This window comes from Hydra vulgaris, chromosome 09, assembly GCF_038396675.1.
Source record: "Hydra vulgaris chromosome 09, alternate assembly HydraT2T_AEP".
NCBI lineage: Eukaryota > Metazoa > Cnidaria > Hydrozoa > Anthoathecata > Hydridae > Hydra > Hydra vulgaris.
In genome coordinates this window covers 44,472,719-44,495,973 of record NC_088928.1, presented here as the reverse complement: position 1 = coordinate 44,495,973, position 23,255 = coordinate 44,472,719, and the positions used below count along the sequence as shown (strand labels likewise).

At 25.4% G+C, this 23,255-nt stretch overlaps 2 protein-coding genes across 8 annotated transcripts; both read right to left on the bottom strand.

The window, feature by feature from the left end:
• Positions 1-675: 675 nt before the first annotated feature.
• LOC101234390 (uncharacterized) lies at positions 676-21,072 on the bottom strand. Of its 7 annotated transcripts, none has more exons than XR_010640868.1 (10): positions 20,982-21,072; positions 19,861-20,017; positions 14,912-15,019; positions 9,464-11,316; positions 9,172-9,327; positions 4,193-4,340; positions 2,315-3,228; positions 1,994-2,072; positions 1,640-1,704; positions 676-1,237 (listed from the first exon to the last, which is right to left on the bottom strand). XR_010640868.1 is itself a non-coding variant. In XM_065805846.1 (10 exons), coding segments are annotated over exons 1-10 (3,567 nt in total). In that variant the 5' UTR covers positions 20,984-21,072; the 3' UTR covers positions 676-1,130. The 7 variants fall into 7 exon arrangements, 3 of the variants coding, with proteins under 3 accessions (XP_065661918.1, XP_065661920.1, XP_065661921.1); XR_010640871.1 differs by having other exon boundaries at positions 14,912-15,111; positions 20,982-21,056; XM_065805846.1 differs by having other exon boundaries at positions 2,016-2,072.
• A 1,399-nt stretch (positions 21,073-22,471) lies between these two features.
• LOC136085505 (uncharacterized) lies at positions 22,472-23,237 on the bottom strand. The gene is made up of 2 exons (XM_065806818.1): positions 23,209-23,237; positions 22,472-22,846 (listed from the first exon to the last, which is right to left on the bottom strand). The coding sequence occupies exons 1-2, from the start codon at positions 23,235-23,237 to the stop codon at positions 22,591-22,593; spliced, it is 285 nt and encodes a 94-aa protein (XP_065662890.1). The 3' UTR covers positions 22,472-22,590.
• Between the last annotated feature and the right edge of the window lie 18 nt (positions 23,238-23,255).

Below are 23,255 nucleotides of genomic sequence, written 5' to 3'. Positions count from 1 at the left end.
CTCGTTGATTGTTGTGGGTATTTTAATGTGTTACTATTTTTAAAACTTAGAAAATAAAAATAAGCGGAAGGTTATTGTGTAATAGATTTATGATAATCTTAGATATTTATAACTTGAATGCGTAAACTTAATAAGAAACATTGTTTAACATCCAAACAATTGAAAAAAAAAAAAAAAAAAAAAAAACTTTTTATTGCAAATTCTTGAAAAATATTTCAATGCCATTTTTTGAATACTTCGTTCATTACTTGTTTTTGATTCAAATTTTAAATAACAATTCATTATTTAAATAAAAATGTTATCTTTCATTCTTTGAGTTATTATATCTAATTAATATTTAGTAAACACTAAAATAAACATTTTAAGAATTAAAACATTTTATATTTAGTAAAATTAACTGGAAACGTCTTAGCTCGCTAAATTTTTCAGCCATTTTTTATATTTTCTATACATTCAATACTATTCAACCGCCGGTTAAAAATACAGATTAGCGACGGGAAGGGCTGTAGTATTTGTCATTGTTTAAACAGAACAAATAAAAATTTATTTTGTTTCAAACTTTTTTTTCACGAAACAAATTAAAATTGCTTTGTTTCGGTTTTGTCAAAACATTATTTTTTACTGTTTGGTCTTGTACTACTTTTTTGAGACGCAGATACTAATAAAATACTTTCATGTGGTAAACTAAAAAAAAAAAGCTTAATATAATATAGTACAATAAAATCACTACACATTAAAGTAGAAGCTATAATAAAATTATATCTGTATATATCGTTTTTAATATTTTACGAAGTTCTATCATAAAATTTAATATATTATATCTATTTATGTTTTGAATGTAGTATTTCGAACCAAACTTTTGTAACATTCGTAATTAAAAAAAATTGCTAAAAAGAATAATAATAAAAAAAAGGATAAAAACTTCAACCTAATCTTGTAAAAGTTCACATATCAAAAAAACTCTAATACTAATACTAATTAGACTAGCAATTCGCGTCATATTTAGATTAACATAATTAGATGATTCATTTGCTCGAATTGCAATTGAATTCATAAGATTAACTCAATTCGCAAATAAAGAATTTTCACTCATCATTTCCCAAACAAGCTTTATTTGGTTGTACGTTGTACTAATCGTAAAAATCGAAATCAAAATCGTCTTCGTCGTTGTTTCGTTTTGAAGAAAGAATTGGTGGCGTTGGTACATCTGAATCCGATTCTGATTCATCCCAGAAACCTATAAAATACAACTGAGGGGTCAGAAGTTCGGACGTAAAGGGTTAAGATGTAAAAGTATGTATGCCTGTACGTACTAACGTACGTACGTATCATACATACGTACGTACATGCATACATACATTGTATGTATGTATGTTATATGTATGTATGTATGTTTGCATGCATGCATGAATGAATGTATGTATGTATGAATGTATGTATGTATGTATGTATGTATGTATGTATGTATGTATGTATGTATGTATGTATGTATGTATGTATGTATGTATGTATATATATATATGCATGTACGTATACAAATAAATAACTTTACTAGAAAACTATGATAATCTAAATTTATGAAAAAATTATGCCCAAAAGTTTGAGCAAAAAAACAAAACAACAACAGCAATTTATTTACCTGGTTTTTTCAAAATCAATTTTTCAGAAACCTTAGATTCTGTTGGTAATAAATTCTTATCATTCCTAAATGATAAATTTTTATAGAAAACTCACGAATTTTCTAGCAATAATAACAAAAATTTTATTAAAAATAATCATTTGCTATAAGTAAAAAATAATGGTGTAATGGTGGTGCAACAAAAAAATTTATGTAAAAATATTATATGGCAGAATATTGTACACAGGCCCGTAGGAAGCATTTAAAGTCATTGGTCCAGTTAGCAAAGAGAACCATGTATAAAGTACAAAAATTGTTATACAAATGATCAAAAATTGACAAAAAAACTCAAATGATCTTACGGCCCTGCTATACCTATAAATTTGATCTTGTATACCAATCAATCATTTTGCTATTCTGTTTTGGTGTTTGCTCTTTTTGGGTATTTGATGATCTAGATAAAAAGGAACAAAAATGAGTATATACAATTGATCATTCATAATTAACTTTATAATTAAAATAAATTATATAAAAATAAAAACTCTTTTAAAAAAATTATATTTAAAAACTTTTGAATATTAAATCTAAAACTAACGATCAAAAATTACTTTTATAATTTAAAAAGTTAATGAAATTTATGTTTAAAAAACTGAAGAAGTTAAGAAAACAAATAATTATGGAAAAAAATTGAGAAACCTTTTACTTATATTTAAACTCTCATTCATGAGCATATCAATATCATCATCACTATCTTCATCTTTGTGTGTGCTTATTAATTTATTTTGATGAGATTTTTCAGAAACATTTGAACTTATATCAACATTGACTTCTTCATTCCTACTCAAAGGAGGACTGAATTCCGAAAAAACTGGAGTTTTAGTATGATTGGATTCCATGGTAGGAGTTTTAACAACAGGCATACCATCTGAATCAAATGATACTGATGATTCACTTTCACTTTCAGAGGAGCTTAAATCATATTTGAGATCTATGAGAGATTCTCGATCAATTGGTGGCAAACTTATCTCTTTTTCAATTTTCATATCTTTCACATTTCCCTTTTTATTATTTATCTTTTCTCCCTTAAAGCTATTTTCTTTTTCAACCTCTTTTTTAATAATATTTTCTTTCTCCACCTCTTCCTTACTACTCTTTTCTTTTTCTTTATCTTCTATGATATTATCTTCTTTTAATTTGGTTCCATTATTATGCGCTTCTTTTGCTTCATCTTCTATGATACTATCTTCTCTTGATTCCATTTCATTATTATGAATTTCTTTTGCTTCATTTTCTATGACACTATCCTTAATCACTTCTTTGTTGGAATCTTTTATAACTTCTTGTTTTATTTCAAATTTATCATCCTCTATATCTAATAAATCTGACTTGTTAATGGATGAAACTTTGGATAAATTAATATTCGCAATAAACTTTTTATTAGAGGTATTTATTTTAACTGGCGATTCAATAGAGGTATTTATTTTAACTGGTGATTCAATAGATTTGTTTACTATAATTGATGATTTATAAGATTCGTTGATGGATTCATCATTAAATTCTGAAATGCTTTCCATTGAATCCGAGAGAATTACAATCAAAACATCCTTTAACTAAAAAAAAATTTAATTGAACTTTATGTATTATAAACTCTAATAAAATAAAAATAAAAATCTAATTTCAATAACACAACATTGCAAGCAGCCACTAATTAAATTGCAAGAAACGTTGCAAGCAACCACTATTTAAATTGAAAGTTACTGGAAAAATAAAGAAGACAGTTAAAAATCAGATAAAAGTTAACAGAAGACTTAAAAACAAAAGATCAATTTATCTTTAGTTATCTCAGTATTTGAACATTTTTCAAAAGTCTCAAAAGATTCTATAATTATATACAAGATTTAGAAAATAAAAAAACTTGAAGTGGAATCAAAGAGTAAGAATAAAATACAGTAGATTTTTTAAAAAGCACATTTATCAGCATAAAAACCTAAAAGAACTAGAAAAATCACAAAAAAGAAATAAGATATTTATAAGGAGTGTGAACGATAGTGTGAACCTGATGTAGGAGAAGAATGTTTTAACAATTTTTTTTAATTTTAGATATTCTAATTAAAGTTACAGTAATAACAGAAAATTGTTTGAACCTTAGGTATGAAGGAGAATAAAGTAAATCTAAGTACATATTAGTACTTGAAAAAAATTAGAGCTTTAATGGTAACTAGGTAACTAGTAATAAATTTAAAAAAATCTCACAATAGATCTGACTTTTGTAGACTTTGTATTATGAGGGAATAAAGATTTAATATAAGAAAACTGAAAGTGAATATAAGAAAACTGAAAGTGAATATTGAAAAACAAATGATTGGTGACAATAGTTTTTAACTTTTATATTTTTAGATATTTTAAATAATCTTTAATAATCAATTTAAGTATAATGAGACCCTTAAACATGAGTAATCTCTCTTACCCAAAGTCACAAGCTACCAGTCTATGCACCAAATAAAAAGACTACAAAAAACTTTAAAGGCCAAAAATTATTTAGCAAAATAAAAAAAAAGGTGAAACTTTAAATACCTTTTCTGCCTCATTTTCCATGGGTACTAATAAATGAGCTATTATATCTGCTAACTGCTCTAATTGAAATGGAAATTTAGATACAAAAATAACCATGAACGTAAAAAGTAGGTCCCAAACCTCTAAGAACAGCTCATTAACACAGTCTCTAAAATGGAAAAAATTTAAAAATGTAGTTATACATAGTGCATACCAATAATTATATTTATTTATACTATATAGATATAGATTAACTTAGTATCGCCTCTATTTAACAGTACAATAGCAATAGTACAGTGGCAAAAATACAGTGACAACAGTACAGTGGCTACAGTACAGTGGCAACAGAAATTATATTTGGTGTATGCTGGAAATGATGCTCTTATAGCAACATTAAGTGATGTTTCACTAAATGCTCTGCAGAAAGAGACTTACTCCATTCTACTGAAGCAGGTGTCGATCTTAGAGATGATGTGTCGATCTTAGAGATATACATTGTAGTAAATCAACAGCTTTTAGAAAAATGTCAACTTTAGCACAAGTGAATAAAAAAAAAATGAAATAAAAGTTTACAATTATGAATTATACATGTATTATGCATGTATTATACATTTTAATGGAAAACTCTTTGTGAAATAATGGGAAAAGTTTAAGATTGATAAGTTCTTGTAAACATGGATGGCAAGACCTTTTTGGTGTTTCTCCTTTATCATCATCTTTTAATTAATTTAAAATATTACAAATATTAAACATACACAAAATGAGTAATTCTTATTTTGAACATACAAACATTTTTGAATTGTAAATCTAAATTTGTAAACTATAAATCTAAATTACAAAGTTTGAATTTAATTTTTGAAAAGGTTAAAAAAACGTTGCATAATTAACAACTTTTAGTAAATTTAAAATAAATTTTATACTATTTTTAGAAGACTAAAACAATAGCTGAGCACCATATATATGTCACAAAACTTGTGCTTCCAGGTCCTCCAATTTCAGAGGAAACTGGAGGACCTGTATAATACTTTTTTACAAGTACTTAAAAATGTTTTTAGAAAATATATAGCAGGATGTGTTAAAGGGTCGAGCATAGAGCGTTTCACATATGCGATAACTAAAAACTTTTATGTTTGGTAATTCTAAATAACTCTGTAGATATTTTAAGACATATTTTAATGAGGTAGTTAACATTTATTTTAACAGTATTTTAAAGAAGTGGTTAACATTTAAAAACCTGAACACCGTTGTGATAAGTTTAAATTACAAACATGCTCATTATTTACAAATATAATAAATTAAAAGATAAAAAAATTTACATTTGAATTTTCGTAAAACTAATTTTTTTTATCATAATAATCAAAATATTCAGTTACAGAAGAAAAACTTGTTTATTATTTTAATATGACATAAAATAAACGAAATGTTTGTAAAGTTATTAAATAAGGACAAACAAAAAAATTAATTCAAGTAAAATAATCTAACAAGCGTGTGAATATTTACTTAGACAATATTAGTTTTATAAGTTACATTTATTCAGTTATTGGAAATACAGCAACAACCCGCAATAAAACAGTACTTTTACTTTTAACTAACTTAGCTTGACTCTTAAAAATTTAGTTGTTTGGTTTCTAAATAATGATTGATTTTATCACTGGAGATAGGCAGCCTTAATTAAAAGTATATATGCTTAAAAAAAGATTGACTATGTAGGAAATATATTTTTTATATTTAACCATGTAATGCTTAAGTTTAACCTGATAGATTTTAAATTTTAGCACGATCATTAGTATACATCGTTCAATACACAAATATTACTATTTTGCTTGAATTATCAATCATTTAAACCTGTAAGGCTTTTATTCCATCTTTTTATTATATTTTACTAGGATAAAATTCCTTGTAAACATTAAAAATTTGTACAAAGCCCACATTAAAAGTGTTCAAATAACACAAGTGTTAATAACACATTTTAACAACACGAAGATATATCAATCATTTTGTACAAAATAAAAAAAATTAAAAAAAAGAGTTTTACATAAAATTGCTGAGAAAAAAATGAACTATTGCTTGGTTTTTTTTGCTTCTTTTTTTTTTCTTGAAATATTTAAAGTTTTTAGTTTATTACTCTGTGAATTTTTAAAAATAAAAAAATAATTTTTATTTGCGAAACTGTTAATATGTATTCAAGAAATAAAACAAAATCTTTTTTATTCATCAAGTTATAGAAAAAAAATGTGTCTAATGTCGAAAAAATAAACCAATATTTTTATACCTTAAAAAACTGTAATCTAAAAAATAATCTAAGTAAACATTTAATAACAAAAAGTCGATAAATATGAAAAGCAAATAAAAAGAATTTTATGACATCAAAAACTCTGTTGAGCAAATGCGTTAATATCACAAGGCCTGCAGCTCAATTTAAAAAAGTTCATAATTCTCCAACCTGTTATATTCTTCAATTCAACAAATTCTCCATCATCATTGATATGCATATAAAGACATTTCTGTTATCACCAGAGTTGGAGTCAAAATGTTTGATTAACTACAGATACAGCTACAAATACGCTGATTCTAGATTTCCAAACACTGATTTAAATACAAATACATGCAATCTGCATTTTACAAATACAAATATAAATATTTGTAATTTAGGTTAAAAAAACCTCTAACGATTTTTTCAAGACAAGAATGATAAAATGGTCTATTTAATAGATGAATGAAAACAAGTCTTCTTACAAATATCCCTTAAAAACATTATTGATTATAAAATGAAAAAAACAACGACGAACCTCTTGGTATTTTCAATAAGCTAATTTATGGAACTGCAAATACATTTTAATCAAGTACAAATATTGAAAAAATTATTTAAATCAACTACAATATGAATACAAATATGCTAATTTAGCCTATGTTTACCAAATACAAACATAAATACGTATTTGATCCCAACTCTGGTTGTCACAACATTGATATACATATAAAAACATTTCTGAAGTCACAACATTAATATACATATGAAAAAAGCAAAAAAATACAAAACTTTTTTAAAACTGTTAACCAGTTTTAATCTTAAGTAATCTTCTTAATCATAAGTAATCTTTTTTTTAAAACTTAGAATGCTGTAAATTATCAGGAAAACAGGAGTGATTTCAATTAACAGGAGTAAATTTCAATGGATTATTATTTTAAGAAAAAAAAAAAAAAAAAAGATAAATGCAATTTTTTTTAGCAGGATGAAACTTTGCTGAATGACAAGTCATAAAAAATTATATTTTGGTTAGTGGACCAAAAGATCTTATCTGGTTTGAGGAGCAACCATAAAAGTATTTTGCTGAAAAGAGAAAAGGAAGCAACATTACAATCATGGGACAGAGGATTGGGCTTGAAAGTTCAATCAGGTTTAACTACACTTACCTTTTTGAAACTTATACAAAAGAGAAAGAACATCATTAGAAGAACCAGCCCAAATATGAAATCTGATAGATGATAAAAAATTATTACTAAACTTAGTAAAAATTTATAACAGATTGGATATATATATGTTTTAGTAGAACTTCATAATGGATTGGATATATTTCTTTTAGTAGAACTTTATAACAGATTGGATCCATATGGATATGTGAAAGGTCAGTAGCAAAAGATAATCAGAGAAGACATGAGATAAAAGATTTAGTGTTGCCATTAATCAATAAAGAAATATTACCATAACGATAATTATTTAGTAGTAAACAACTTTTTTTGGAATCTACTTATTGATTTTAACAAATTTCATTGAGCTACAAGTATTAGATTTTCATTTATATTGCACACTATCATAACAAAGCCACACCTTACAATAGCAAAGCCGCACCTTACAAAAACAAAGCCGCACCTTACAAGAACAAAGCCGCACCTTACAAGAACAAACATTTATAATCAGATGATACAAAAACTTAAAAAAATTGTTAAATACACATCTTGTAAAAAAAAAATAATAATAAATCCAGGGATGCAAAGTCAAAGTTTAGGAGCCCCTGTTTTTATCCACTAAAAAAAGGTAGAAATTTCTAACTTAGGGTAGGATATGTGATATACTTTTACTAAGGTATAATTTTCTACATTTTAAGGTAGAAAATTATATCAAAAACAATGATTTGCCAATTTTCTACCTTATAGGTATAATTTTTTACCTTAAAAGGTAAAAAACTATACCTCAGTAAGGGTATAACAAATACCCTACCCTAAGGTAGAAATTTCTTCCTTTTTTTTTAGAGTGTAGGGTGAGTAGAAAGAGACCCAGGAGAAATGGTAAAATTCAGACTTTTTATAATCATGGAAAAAAAAACAAGAACCTTTTAGTTTTGGTTCAAATTGTCAAATTAATTCAACAACATACACATGGTAATTTTTAAATATATGATAACTACTCTCAATATATGTATGTTTCACTTGATTTTGAAAAGTGGGATAAAAGCGATTGCTAAAAAAAACTCTCTCGCTACTCTTAGATAGTGGGTTTGGGGTTTATGTAAGCATAAAAGAATAACTGTAGCCAAAAATTAAAATTAGAGCTAAAAATAGAAATTTTTTGGATTTTTTTATTTTTAATTGTACAATCATAACCTTGTTGTCTTTAGCACTACAGATAGTCTGATAGCGCTACAGATAGTCTTAAAATTATAATCATAATAACCAAAAATTATGTAACATTAAAATAAATATTATTAATATAATAATATATATTTTATATATTTAAATTCAAAATTATAATTATAATGCACTTATTTTAAGGAATACTTTATATATTACAGAAATAAGAACAGAATCGAGCTAAAAAAAATAAAGAAAAAATAATATTTATAATTCAGAAGAACTATAAACTATAAAAATCACTAACAACAAGTTCAACAACTTGACTTCAAGGAACCAGCACTAACAGCAAGTCCAACATTTTTACCTCAAAGTTCCAAAAAATCAATAGGACTTTGCATCCCTGAAAAAATAAATTAAATATTTGTTACCTGAGATCTCCCTCAAAATTAATTTCTTTATCAATTGAATCTATAAAAAAAGGGATCTTCTCATTTTGTAATATAAACATTTTAAAGCAATAACGCAGAGCCATAAAATTTTCTGAAACATTGCACTTTTTGGTATTTCCATTGTCAACTAATGAACTGGAAAAAAAAAACAAAAAAAAACATGCATTGTTTATAATTACTTGTTGATTATTTAATATTATATATTATACATATTGATTATTATAATTGTTTATATTTCAATAATAAAATATATTTAAATTTTGCTATTTACCTTATGATGAAATTCACCAAAGAAAACTCTTCTGTCAGATTCAAAGAAAAACTTTCAATATTGCTTTCTACCTGCTCAATAATCAACTCTAGCAAAGTAATTAATACAGAACCTTTTAAGTTCACACCTTCATTTTGAGGCTGTAAAAATTCAGAATCTTGATCATTTTGATGATCACTAATTATGGTGACTAAATTTTTATTTGATATTTCTGATTTGTTTGCATTTTTAGATACTAAATCAGTACTTTCCGGGTGGATTAAAGTGGAGAAACTACTTAAAACATCAGAAGCCAGAGGTTCATCAATACAATTTTTGGATTTTAACTGTATATCATTTTTATAATCGGATTTATTTGCGATACTTTTGGATTTATTTTCTATATATATTGCTAAGTCTGAATGGCTTTCAGTATTTTTGTCTGATGAAATATGACCGTCTGCCGGATATTGATTTTCAGTATGATCACCTATTGAATATTGATTTATATCTTGAGAATCAATTTTTTCATTTACAGCTTGAGAAGTTTGGTTTATATTTGATATCTTTTCCAATGCATTACTTTCATGACTTTGACCAAGTATTATTTTTTCAACATTATCACATTTATCTTTATATTCATTATTTAAATTTCTATTTCCAGGTAAATGGCAGCCAGAAAAACTGTGATTCTCAGGTAAATCATTGTTGCCAGGTAAATCATGGTTTCCAGATAAATCAAGGTTTCCCGAAATATCGTGGTTTCCAGATAAATCAAGGTTACCAGATAAACTATGGTCACTATTTGAACGCTCTTTTAAAGTTGATTTGGTAGTTAATGATGCAATTTCTTTATGATTAAAAGGCAAATCTTTATTATAATTTTTAGGCTTAACTGATTGTTGATAAATAATACTTTTATCAATATGTTCTTTACTGAATTCTGTCTCAATTTGTAAACTAGGATCAGATTTTGCTTTGTCATTAGAAATATCTTTGAAAAAAGGTACATTTGAACTATTTGTTGACACTTCATAATTAAATTTATTATAAATCATTGAATTCAATGGAGGAGACGACATAGGTAGCAGGACCAATCGACCATCAGGTGCTATACCAACTAGTTGAGGAAGAATTTTTATTTCATTTTCTGTTGACATAAATGTCTGACTTTGATTATGGGTGTATACTTGATCTTCAGCTGACATATAATTCTTACTTTGATTAGGGCTATACATTTGATTATCAGTTGGCAGGTATGCTTGTCTTTGATTTAGGTTATATATTTGACTTTTAGCTGGAATGGAAGATTTTCCCTGAGTCATTGGAGAAAGCTTTAAAGAATCAGAAAATATTTTCTTTCTTTCATAATCCATTTTATTTGGCGTACTATAAAAAGGAAAGAAACGTTCATCTTCTTCTTCTTTAATTTTTATTTGAGAATGATGTAACAAAGAGGGTTTCTGAAATGTAAGGTATGATCTATTTTCATCAAATCTGGTCGGTTCTTTATAAAAAGAATCTTGTGAAAAATAATTACTTTTCACAGTGTCATCCTTCAATAAGCTGGTTGTGTACCTATTATTTGAATTAGTACTCAATTGACTTTTGAATTTGTTTGATGAATGGATTTTTGGGATACTTGCAGAAAAAGAAGGGTCAGTTTTCCATTCTTGCATTCTACGGTGAACAAACTCTGGGTATAAAGAATCGTTCATACTTTGGGCAACAACCTCAGAGTCTAAAATATCATCCAATTTTTGGGAAGCAAATTTTGGGTACAGATAATCTTGGTTCCTTCGTTTAACAACCTCTGGGTATAGAGTATCGTACTTTCTGTGGAGAAAATCCTCTGAGAATAAAGGTTTGGTTTCCTTAAAATAACAGACATATTTATAACTAAACCATAATCATTGAATTTTTTTACAAATAGTGATCGACCAAAACAGAAAATTACGTCAAAACTGAAATAAATTGAAATTTCTGACAAGTTCAATACAATGGTTACAAATACAAATGCCGAAACTGAAACTGACATTTTCGCAAACATTTTACCAAAACTAATACTGAAATTTTGGCTAAATAAAACTAATTTTATTAAAAAATACAAATTATTTTAAAAATGCAAATTTACATTTGATGCTTATTTAGTTTTGATGTTTTTTACATTTTTTGTTTATTTTTTTGATGACTAAATAAAATTACTCATAGAAAAATCTATAAAAATAAAAGCTTACATCCAGGAATTATTATAATTGTTCACTATTTAAACTAAATTTTTTTTTTAAACAAAGCATTATCAATGCGAGATTTAAATATTATGCACACTGCCATAGTTGATTATTTGCGGTTTTGATATTTTTAAAAAGCAGATGAATATGCGCTATTTACTAACTAAAAGTTAAGTAATTTGTGAACGTTTAAAATTTCATTTAGAAATGGTTAAATCATACCAAATATGGTTTTCATCTAAAATTTTGTTTCTTACTGAATTTATAAATAGTATCGGTTGAAGGTATAATTTCAGTATCAATTCAAATTAGGTTGATCACTAGTTACAAACATTTAATGTGGTTGTGATGTAATGATAAAGTGCTCAAGTCATAAGTACAAAGTACCGAATTTAAATCCCACCATATTCCTGGTAGTAGTGCATTTTGAAACGCAACCTTGTTTGATAAAGTGTGTTTCAGAGTTATAATTTTAAGAGAGGGTTGTAACTATGATTTAAAAAAAATATATAATTTTACATAAACAAATATGCATTTGCCTTTTAACACCACAATAAAAGAACCAGCCCAAATATGACAACAGAATTCCATACAAGGATGAATGAGAGATTTATAGAGGTAGAGAATGGAATTAGAAGTAAAAAAATGACAAGAACAATAAAGAAAAGCAACCTTAGTGGGTGCTAAATATGCAATAGATTGTATATTAATGGTTTCCATGAGAGGCCAGTAAGAGTGCTACCATTCATCAATTTAAAAGAATTTTGCGATAACTTTTAGCAGTAAAAAACTGGGTTTTGTTTGACTAAAAATTTAGCAACTACTACAAGTCTCAAGCTGTCACAGAAAAGTGATCAGATTCAAGAATAGCTGTCTATTCTAAGCAATTAAAAAGTGATAACATTTAGTTAAAACTGGAATATATAGTAGTGTCATCAGCAAATAAGCAAGCCTTCCTGGGAAGCATGTGCAGTCGCACACCTTGTTCATCCACGTTTAAAGTAATTTTTTAAAATGCGTACTATATAAAAACTTGACTGTTTTTATATAGTAAGCGTTTTAAGAATTTTCAGCAAAAAAAAGCTATAAGAAATAACAGAAAATAAAACAGCAATACTTAAATAAAACTCGAAGAAAGGAACAAACACTATAAGAAAACCTAAATAAAATAAACTGAAAAAAAATTTAAAAGTAAAAAAATGAAAATTTTGTCAAAAAAAATAATATTTTATGTTTGTTATTTTGCACTACCAAAATTGATACAAGTCGAGGAAAATAGCAGGTAAATATATAATAAAAAGAAAAACATTTTTTGATATACAGTTTTTTTGAAACAGTTTATTAAGAAAATACTTTATTATTTGCGCTAGAAACATCGACAATTTTAAAATTTGTTTTTCAAATGTTTTTGCTAAATTTTACTGTTTTTATCAATGCACAGGAAAGCAAGAAAACTAATTGTTATTTATTTGAAAAAATTTTTTTTTTTTTGTAAACAAGTTTTTCATGTAAAAAAATAATAAGTTTTTATGTAAATAAATAATAAAAAGTCATTAATACTTATATTTAAATATAAAATATTTGGTTATTTTCACTACCCCCATTGAAATAGTTTGCACTTTTTTTGGATTATCCAAAATGTGTATTTAAACGCTATAGTTTTATTCCTGATGAACTATTGTTATTAACTAAAAGCTTGTGTGCTTGTTGTGTATTGATAATTTACTGAACTTTTTAACAAAATTTTTAACCTGTTTAAAATTCTTTTTTAAGTTTTTAAATACATTTTTTCAAACAGAACAATCGTTATGTTCATTATCTCTAGTAATTCGTATTAACGTTGGAAATTAGGCAATATTAAAGAAACAATTTCAAACATGCATAAAATGTGGTAAATACATGTATAAAAAAAAACAAGAAGCAAACAGATTTGATGAATTTCAAAAAAGACTTAATGGGTGAAAAATTACTTTTAAGACTTTGAATGCTTATAAAGGATAGATTGAAAGAACTTGGTGGTAATGATGGTTATTTTTGTTTAGTATTTTTTGTTACTTTATTGATGTTTGTAATTAATAGAGAACTTGATATCACAGATAGCATATGACATTGCAATAAGCTATGCAGTAACTTAGCTCCTATTAATCAACCTGAAGTCAATGCAAACTAATAGCACAAGCAGGTACATCTTCTGTGCACAACATGACGCTGTTAATGCACTGATATTTTACAGCTGATAATGGAATCAGCTTCTTCAAACTCTAAACCAGAGTTTAGAAATCTTTACTACCAGCCGGCCTCAAACTATTAAACTGAGTTTTAAAGTTGTACATACATTAAGAGATTACCTAATTAACAGAATGTGTTACATAACCACTAACAAGAAGGTAGAAACAAAATACTACAAATAAATCAAAGACACAAGGGTCATCATCCTAGGCAGAAAACAATGTAAAACAGATTTACATCTATCAACCTATTAAATGTTACCAACTTATTAAATGAAGAAGAGGAGTTAGGCAGAAAAACATTTTGCTTATCTCTAAATTTGATTATCATATCTATTTATTTGTTCTGCATAAAAAACATTTTCTGTTACACCCCTTCATTTGTTCTGCATAAAAAACCATACATGTAAATAGGAAGAAACCTATTGAAAAAATTTACATGCTTTAAATACTTTCCAGACAGGTACTTTCTGGCACCTTATATTTGCCGGAGAGGAAAAATTAGCATTTTCTTTTTATATTGTTCTTGTAGAACAATATAAAAACTATAGAATAATTGTTTTTTTTAAAGGTTTTATCATGATATACCTTTTAGCAGTTTTATTATAGCACTATTTTATGCCTGATAACGGTCTATTCTATTCATATCTTAATACAACAAAAAAATAAAAAAATTATCAGGTTACATTTATTCATGGTTTTAAATGGAGTGGCTTCTTTTTAAAAAAATATATATTTAATAATATAATGTCAATATATTTAATTCCTTAACAAAAATTTTAAATTATCCAAAGCATTTGTTTATAAGGTTCAAATTAAACAGAGAATTTTTAAAGTAATCAATTAAACAATTCCTAGGGACCAAATGAAACAGTTTGAGATGATAAAAGTTTGAGTTAACCGGTATTCGAGTTACTTGGAATAAATTGTAATATTATTAGAATAAAAATGCTGCATTCAATAAAACAAAATCTTTCCATTAATTTAACAATTTGACAAAAAAAAAATACCTTATTTTTTTTATTCAAATTTCCATTTGCTGTTTCCAATTGATGATTTTTAAATACTTTGCTACTCCATTCTGGATATAAATCTTGTATATGCTTCACATATTCACTCTAGAAAAGCTGCAATACTATTATTTTTTCTCTAACCATTATTGTTTCAAATCTTGAAAGAAGAAGTAACCTTTGTCTCCCTTCTTTACTTCCTAATATATGCTTTTCAAAGTAAGAAAAATACTTAACATACAAAAGTATGTGTTTTTTAATACAAAATCAATGATGTATATAGCTATATTTCTTTATATATACTAATATATAACTATTATAAACAAATAACACATTTACAACACACACACACACACACATATATTGAGATTCGATTCAAAAAATCTACCTATTCGAGTCGAATTAAACAAATTTTATTATAAACTATTTATTAATCAAGTTAATTTCATTATAAACTTTCCAACATTAACCAAGCAATATTTTTGAATTATTAAAATTTGACTTTTTAACATTATTAGTACGCTATTACTCTTACAATCATAGTCATCTTTTTAGTTTAATAATTACCCAGTGGGCAGGCATTTTCCTAGAGATGTCTGTTGGACCACTTACAAATGCCCACTGGGTAATTAAAGTAAATTAATTATATGCACAGATAATTTTATTTTTGAGAGCAATTAAATTGAAAAAACATTGTTTTACAAATTGACATTTAATTACATAAACTTTTTCTAATTCCTAGTTTTCTACAAATAACAGAAGTGTGAACAGTTAAAAAATCAAATTTTGAAGTGTGAACAGTTATTGAATCAAATTTTGAAGAATAAAACCTGCAAGACCACTTTAGGTGTACAAAATTTTAGCCCAACTTTACATCTCTGTAACATGCCTAGCGGCATTTGGTCTGCAAAAGACTTTTTTTTGAACATTCAAAAGTTGTTTAAAAAATGTCTTTTTTGAACCAAACTTAAGTATGTACATGCTTAGGTCAAAACTGAATATTTTGCAAAAAAAAATTTGGTAATTGTAGCCTGGAAATAAAAATACTCCTATGAGCTCACCTTATCTAATCCAAACGAAATAGCAAAAACTTAATAATATTTACTTTAACAATATTATACTAAATCAATCTTTTGATTTTCAATTTCATCTGATTATATTTTAGTAATAAAATATAATCAGATGAAATTGAAGATGAAATTTAGTTGTAAAATTTACAGTCATGATCTTACTTTTATTTATACTTAAGATTCGAAATTGGATATCAGGGTGTTAGCCAGCCTGATGGCACCGCGTATAACGCGGTTTCCCACTTGGTTTAAAATTCCCAAAGGTTCTTAAGATCGTGGTAAAAAAAAATAAATAAATCAGTTTCAGATTTAAAGTGTTGCGCTAGACGAGTAAAAAACGCAATTAGTACGCACGACAAGGAAATGAATTAAGTTAATGAATTAAGAATTAAGATCAATTTTTTAATGTAGAAAAACATGTCGTCATTAACAAGCAAGATCATTCATTCAAAAGTTGAAAAAAAAAATTATTTTTAATTTTTAATTGACGTCAGTTATTCTCCAGTTAAAATTGTTCAATACGTCTAATAAGTTATTTCATTAATTTATTTTTGTTATTCAAAAAATCTTTATTTACATTCTTGCTGTTTATCTTAAGTTAGGAAAGTTACAAATAAAATTTGCATATTAATAAATATTATAATTTAAAATAAGTTAATAACGTTTTTATATTAAAAGATTTATTAATAATTTCGGTAAAATAAGTTAGCTGGTAAAGTAAACCGAAAATAACAACAAAAAAATCAAAAATAAAACATGCAATGAAACGTATTATATATTTTATATTTGCGTAAAACATAAACGAAGATAATTAAATAATATTATAATATTATTAATTATTATTTACAATAATTACAAAAAAATTTTTTTTTTTAAATTTACAAATACAAAATTTACGTAGATATTTAATGTATATCTTTAAATTGAAAAAAAAATTAAAAAAAAATTAGTTTTTGCATTTGAATATATTTTTTTACTTAAATACCTAATTTACTAGATATTTAAATATGCCGATTAAATTTAGTTGATACCCTCATTTTAAAATACTATAGCGTCTGTATGATATTTTGTTGACTACGACATATTTCCGTTAAATGATCAGGTCTGTGAATCATGAAAAGACGAAAAATATAAAATGATAAATTTTGCGTTATCATAAAATATTAATGTTTGAAGCGAAAAAACTCATTTTCTTTTTTTTTTTAAATCTTTTTAAAATCCCAATCGGTTGTCCAAATTCGAATAAGATTTTAAATAAACACGATTTTTAGGTAAAATGAACATCATAGATTAAAAATTTGATCTGTTCCGATCGTTTATTAGCGCTTGTTCTTGATTCCAAGTTCTTTTTTGGTCGGAATTCTTGTATTATTTGTAAGAAAATAATTCTTGTATTATTTGTTAGAAAATTAAGGCACTTTTTCAAAAGATTTTTAACTAAATTTAGTTAACGCCGATGAGCGAAAGTGATCTAAAGACTCCGAAATGGTATTTTTTAAATTCATTATTCAAAATTAAGAAAAGATAACAAAAAAACTTTATTAGGTAGCTTTATTAGTAATCCGCTAATAAAAAAACAAAAAAGCGTGAATAGATTTTGTCTCATGTAAGCAGTTATCAATACCTATTGTTAGAACACTAAACATTATCGTCTGTTTGACTACTATTTAATATTTTTTGTATTGACTGTGTATTATAAAATGTGATATAAAAAACATGTATTTAATATATATCTATATCTATATATATATATATATATATATATATATATATATATATATATATATATATATATATATATATATATATATATATACATATATATATATATAAGTGGGCGATTCCACAAGAACAACGGTCATAATGTTTACTTTTAACCACTTCTGAACAAAACACAACTTTATCAGACTTCATGCAGCAAATTGCATATTAAAAAAAAATCATTTGTTATGTGTGTTTAACACATATTGATATTATTATATGCTGAGTTTCTAAGCTTTTACTTGAAGTTATATAAGTATTTTTACGCTTTTTTTGTCGTGACTGTTGTAACAAAAAATCTAATATTAAAAAACACCAAATAAAACAATGCAATAAATGGACTAAAAAAAAAAAAGAAGGAGAAATGATTATAAAAACTATATAAACTATATTACAAAAATGTACTTTATAACATTAACAATGTTCGCAATTAAGGTTTTTCAATACTAGATTTGTTTAACTTGGAATAGGCAACCAAAGGCTAGCTGCTATAATTATATATCAATATCTTAATATGCAAATTGGGTAACTCCATTTTTTGAAGTATGACTTTTAAAACAGAAAACTAAAAAGAGTCTGTATATCGATACCTTAATATGCAAATTGGGTAATTTCATTTTTTGACAAAATGACTTAATGATGGCATTTTGTTGTTTGCATACACATTGTGTACTGGCATGCTTTATTACTTAACTTTATTACTTAACTAAATTTTTAATTGTTTAAATTGTTTAATGCCTTTAATGTTCCCTGTTCCAAACATAGGTTAAAAAATATTTTCTTCAAAATTGATTTTTGTTTGATTTCTTTTATTAGAGTTAATAACAAATCGCTTGATTTTTTGCTTGTTTTCTTTTCTTTGTGTTAATAACTGTCTCCGTTGACAACTTCTTTTTCTTTTCTGTTTCTTGCTTTAAAACCTTTTGATCTTTCAGCATCTGATTTAGGCAAAATATTATTAAATATTGCAGCTACCTTTGTGATTTATGTTAAGTTATGGTAAAAAAAAATCGCAAATTTTAGAAATAAAAAACCGCCAAATCAAATGAGCAAAAACATTGCAGTGCAAACTATAAATAACATTTAATCTAAAAAAAAAAATTGCTTTTTAGATAAAAGTTTTTATTTCTTAACAAATAAAATAATAATTTCTTTACATCAATTATTTGAAATAAATGACTTATTTAAATGAAGAAATAAGAAATACTTCAACAAGCTTAGCAATATGAGTAAACAAATTGCTAATAAACAAAATTGATGGTTTCAATAATAAAATCATTCACTCATACTTTTTCTACTAAGATCTTTTCTTTTAAGATATTTTCTGAGATGATCTAAAGCATATTTTTTGAAAAAAATTGAAACTATGAAACTTATCAGTTATATCAGTTTCTTTACTTTTACTATACTTTTAAAGTCTGAGAGGAAGCTTAGAAAAAACTTTTTGATTTTTTTTCGTGACGGCTGTAACGTATTGATTTGATATATATATATATATATATATATATATATATATATATATATATATATATATATATATATATATATATATATATATATATATATATATATGTGTGTGTGTGTGTGTATATTAAACCTAGTTGGAGTACAATTTTGTCAACAAAAATTCTGCATAATTTAATTTTTGCCTTTAAGTCAAACTTAGAAGTAATAGTTATTTAGAAACACAGCACTGATACCGTTTCCAACATATCACAACAGGATTATATATAAACGTCAAAAAACGTTTATATAACTCTTACAACTTTTAAACCATGTTATAGTATGATAAATTGATTTTTTAACAATTTTTTTGCTTAAAAGTATTCTTAAATAGTTAAAAAAAAATTTTTATTGAAGTTTATTGAAGTTAGTGTCTTCATAACCTTTTTTTTCCCCTCTTTCGTGCGGAATTGCCTATTATATATATACATATATATATATATATATATATATATACATATATATATATACATATATATATATATATATATATATATATATATATATATATATATATATATATATATATATATATATATATATATATATGTATATATATACACAAATTCAGTGCAAATATATAAACTTTATGCATAAAATTATAAATAAACTGACCCTGAGTTTCCAAAGCTGCTCAGTTTTTTTATTATAAGAATCAGCTTTCTTAATTACATCTGATATTTCTTTAAGCAAATCATTGTTTCTTCTAATGCTGGCTGCTTCTGCTTCATTTATCTTCCTTAGATAGTCATTTGCACTTGAATAATTTGTCCTAAAAACATAAAAAGAGTTTTTTCTTTAACTTAAACAAGTAAGGATAGGTAAATGAGCGAATTTCTTTAAACGTTTTTTCCCAAGTTTAACTATTATTATCTAAAAGTATTTTTTTTTAAATTTTAAATATTTCATTTCATAAAAAAATAGTAGAAAAAATTTAAGCCATATACCACAACATGCTTAACTTGTCTTCTATAAAACTTGGTTTATTAAAACATCTTTATTGTTATGAGCAGGCTGACATGATGTAATAGTTGAGTGCTTGCTTCATAAGCAAAAAGCTTCAATTTCCATACTTGCTACATGCTTGATAGTACAATTTTGAACTTATTTTTTAGGGTAGCAGACTTGTTTGTCATGGTTTGTGTAAACATTGGGGAGATGTACAAAAAAAAAAAAAAAAAAAAAAAAAAAAAAAAAAAAAAAAAAAAAAAGCAGTTTTCACTATCGTTAATTCACTTTTTAAAACTTAGAAAACTTGGCTTTTTTATTGCATTTTTTAATTTAGTAATTAGATCCAAATATTTTTGTTTCAACTTTCATTTCTTTTACTAAAACTCAATAAAATTGAAGTAAACTTAATTTAGATTTTTTTTTAAACATCTAATTTCAAGTAATTACGATAACTGATTACATTTTAGAAAATTTTTAAATTCAAATATTTCAAGATTATTATGGCAAAATTATTTTTTGTAAGGTGTGTGGCATTTAATGGTGAGTTTGCAAGGGACAAAATGAACATAAAAAGAATTTTTTCAGGTGCTAATAATAGTATTTAATTATTTCAAAAATATATTAGTACTGTGCTAACTTGAATTCACAGTAGCAGACAACTAGCTTATCATACAATAACTATTTTATTGTACAAAATTAAACTTTTAAAACTAGTATTTATTATTAAATTATTGCTTTATTCAAATCTGACATATATTTACAAATACATAACTCTTATAACTTACATTTCAATGAATCCATGTGAAATCTTTAAATTCACTAGTTACAACAACACTTTTAAACAAAATTTTTATAGATCTGATAAATAAAAGTACTTATATTATAAACAAGGTAAATAAATGCAGTAATAAATATATAAGTAAATAATTAATTGCATTATTAAAACAAATTAAAGTAAATATAAACAAAAGTAAATTAAGTAAATATAAAAAAAAATCATCAGTCAGATGCTTTTTAAACTTTGGAACTTTAGAAAGAACTAAACAATGGACTAAGGCCTAAGAAACTTTTTTTTTGTTTTGATTTGTTATGATATGTTACTTCAAAAATAAAGTAAAAATTTGAGTTTATGATTTAGGCAACTGATCTAAATATGTTTAATTGACTAGCTTCCCTTAATCTGACCATTACACAAGTATTAGTGACCATTACACAAGTATCTGACCATTACACAAGTATAAAGTTTTTATTGTTTTTGGTGCTATTTTAGGTACAAAGTTTGGTACTACTCTAGGAACAAAGTCTGGCACTATTTTAGGTACAAAGTTTTGCAAGCCAGAAATATTTAAAGTCCATCTAAAAAAAATTTTTTCTACAATAACATGCGTTATTATGTTTAAAGCATGTATTGATTTTAAAATTAAAAAAATAAATACATAGGCATACCATAATAAATAGGGGAGGGGTTTGAGTAGATATATGAGTAGATAGTATAATGTAGTAACATTTCTGTATAGTAGGTGGTGAGAGAAAAGTTGGTTTGTTCACACTAATGGAGAATTTTTTACATTAATAAAATTTTAAAACAATAGTTATATGTTGAGATCACTGTTATATTTTATGCTTTATATAATTGTTATAGTTTTTGAGGAATCATCTTATGATTGGTTGTAACACATATAACACACTTATGATTGGTTGTGACACATTTAACAAAACGTTTAACTCACCAATCAAATTAACCTGTAAAAATGCAGCCATGTTTTTAAATTTAAAATTAAAATCAAAGGTACATGCAAATTCTTTATTTAGAAAAAAGTAAAAAAAAAAAAATTGCAGAGATTTACACTTTTGTTTATAGTTTTAATTTTCAATTCTGTATAATCAAAAATATTGTTCAAGTACTTATTAATATATACATAAAAATATAACATAATATATATTTAAAGTGTAAAAAATATTAAATTTTTTAATAAAATTTTATTTTAAGTTTGAATTAGATATTTTAAAGTTTGCTACACAAATTAAAGTAAAGTTTAGCAACAAATGAAAAAAACATAAAAGTTCGTTGAAAAAAGCAATGACTTTTAAAAACAATAACATGTTAACACAATGAAACCAGTACATCATCATATATCAATTTTCAGATTTGTTTTAAAAAATTTTTTATAATAAAATATTCTTAAAAGTTCTTTTTGATTATTGAAAATTCTTGTTGTACTTTTAACAACACACAAGAAAGTTTCAATGATTCAATAATTTTCTATTTCTTTCCTTCAATACTTTCAACAAACACCTCCCACAATCAACACCCAATTCACACCTCCCACAATCAACACCCAATTCACACCTCCCACAATCAACACCTAATTCACCATACAGAAAAAACAAGACTTAAATCAAAAAAGGAAAAGGATGGGAAAAATCATCATCATCACCATCATCATCATCATCATCATCATCATCATCATCATCATCATCATCATCATCATCACCATCATTATCATCATCATCATCATCATCATCATCATCATCATCATCATCATCATCATCATCATCATCATCATCATCATCATCATCATCATCATCATCATCATCATCATCATCATCATCATCATCATCATCATCATCATCATCATCATCATCATCATCATCATCTTAATCATCATCATTATCATCATAATCATCATCATCATCATCATCATCATCATCATCGTCATCATCATCATCACAATCATCATCATCATCATCATCAATAAATTTTTATTAATCGCTTATAAGCTGCTGTGAGACAAACAAAAATATAAAATCTATCTTATATTTTTGCTCAAGAGCTCACTTACTACCTTTAACTGTTACCAAGTGTTACACATTTATTGTTACCACTTTGATTCCCCAAACTGTGATCACCTGTTATCATCACTGATCCACCTATCTCTTTCCCAAACTACTACAACTTATTAAACCCCTAGACATCTGTCATCATAACCACTTCAAGTCACCAAGTTTTACCATGACCACTGGTTACTATCCCACTCCATTATTGAACTAACACCCTT

Excerpts from the sequence above, each read along its gene's own strand:
- LOC101234390 (XM_065805846.1), bottom strand. Across the intron at positions 4,341-9,171 it reads AATTTTGAGGGAGATCTCAG|AGACTGTGTTAATGAGCTGT; the intron begins GTAACAAATATT and ends TTTCCATTTTAG. Across the intron at positions 1,238-1,639 it reads ATTGATTTTGAAAAAACCAG|GTTTCTGGGATGAATCAGAA; the intron begins GTAAATAAATTG and ends TGTATTTTATAG.
- LOC136085505 (XM_065806818.1), bottom strand. The coding sequence starts at position 23,237 with ATGGAGTGGGATAGTAACCAGTGGTCATG. Across the intron at positions 22,847-23,208 it reads GATAGTAACCAGTGGTCATG|TGATGATGATGATGATGATG; the intron begins GTAAAACTTGGT and ends TTAAGATGATGA.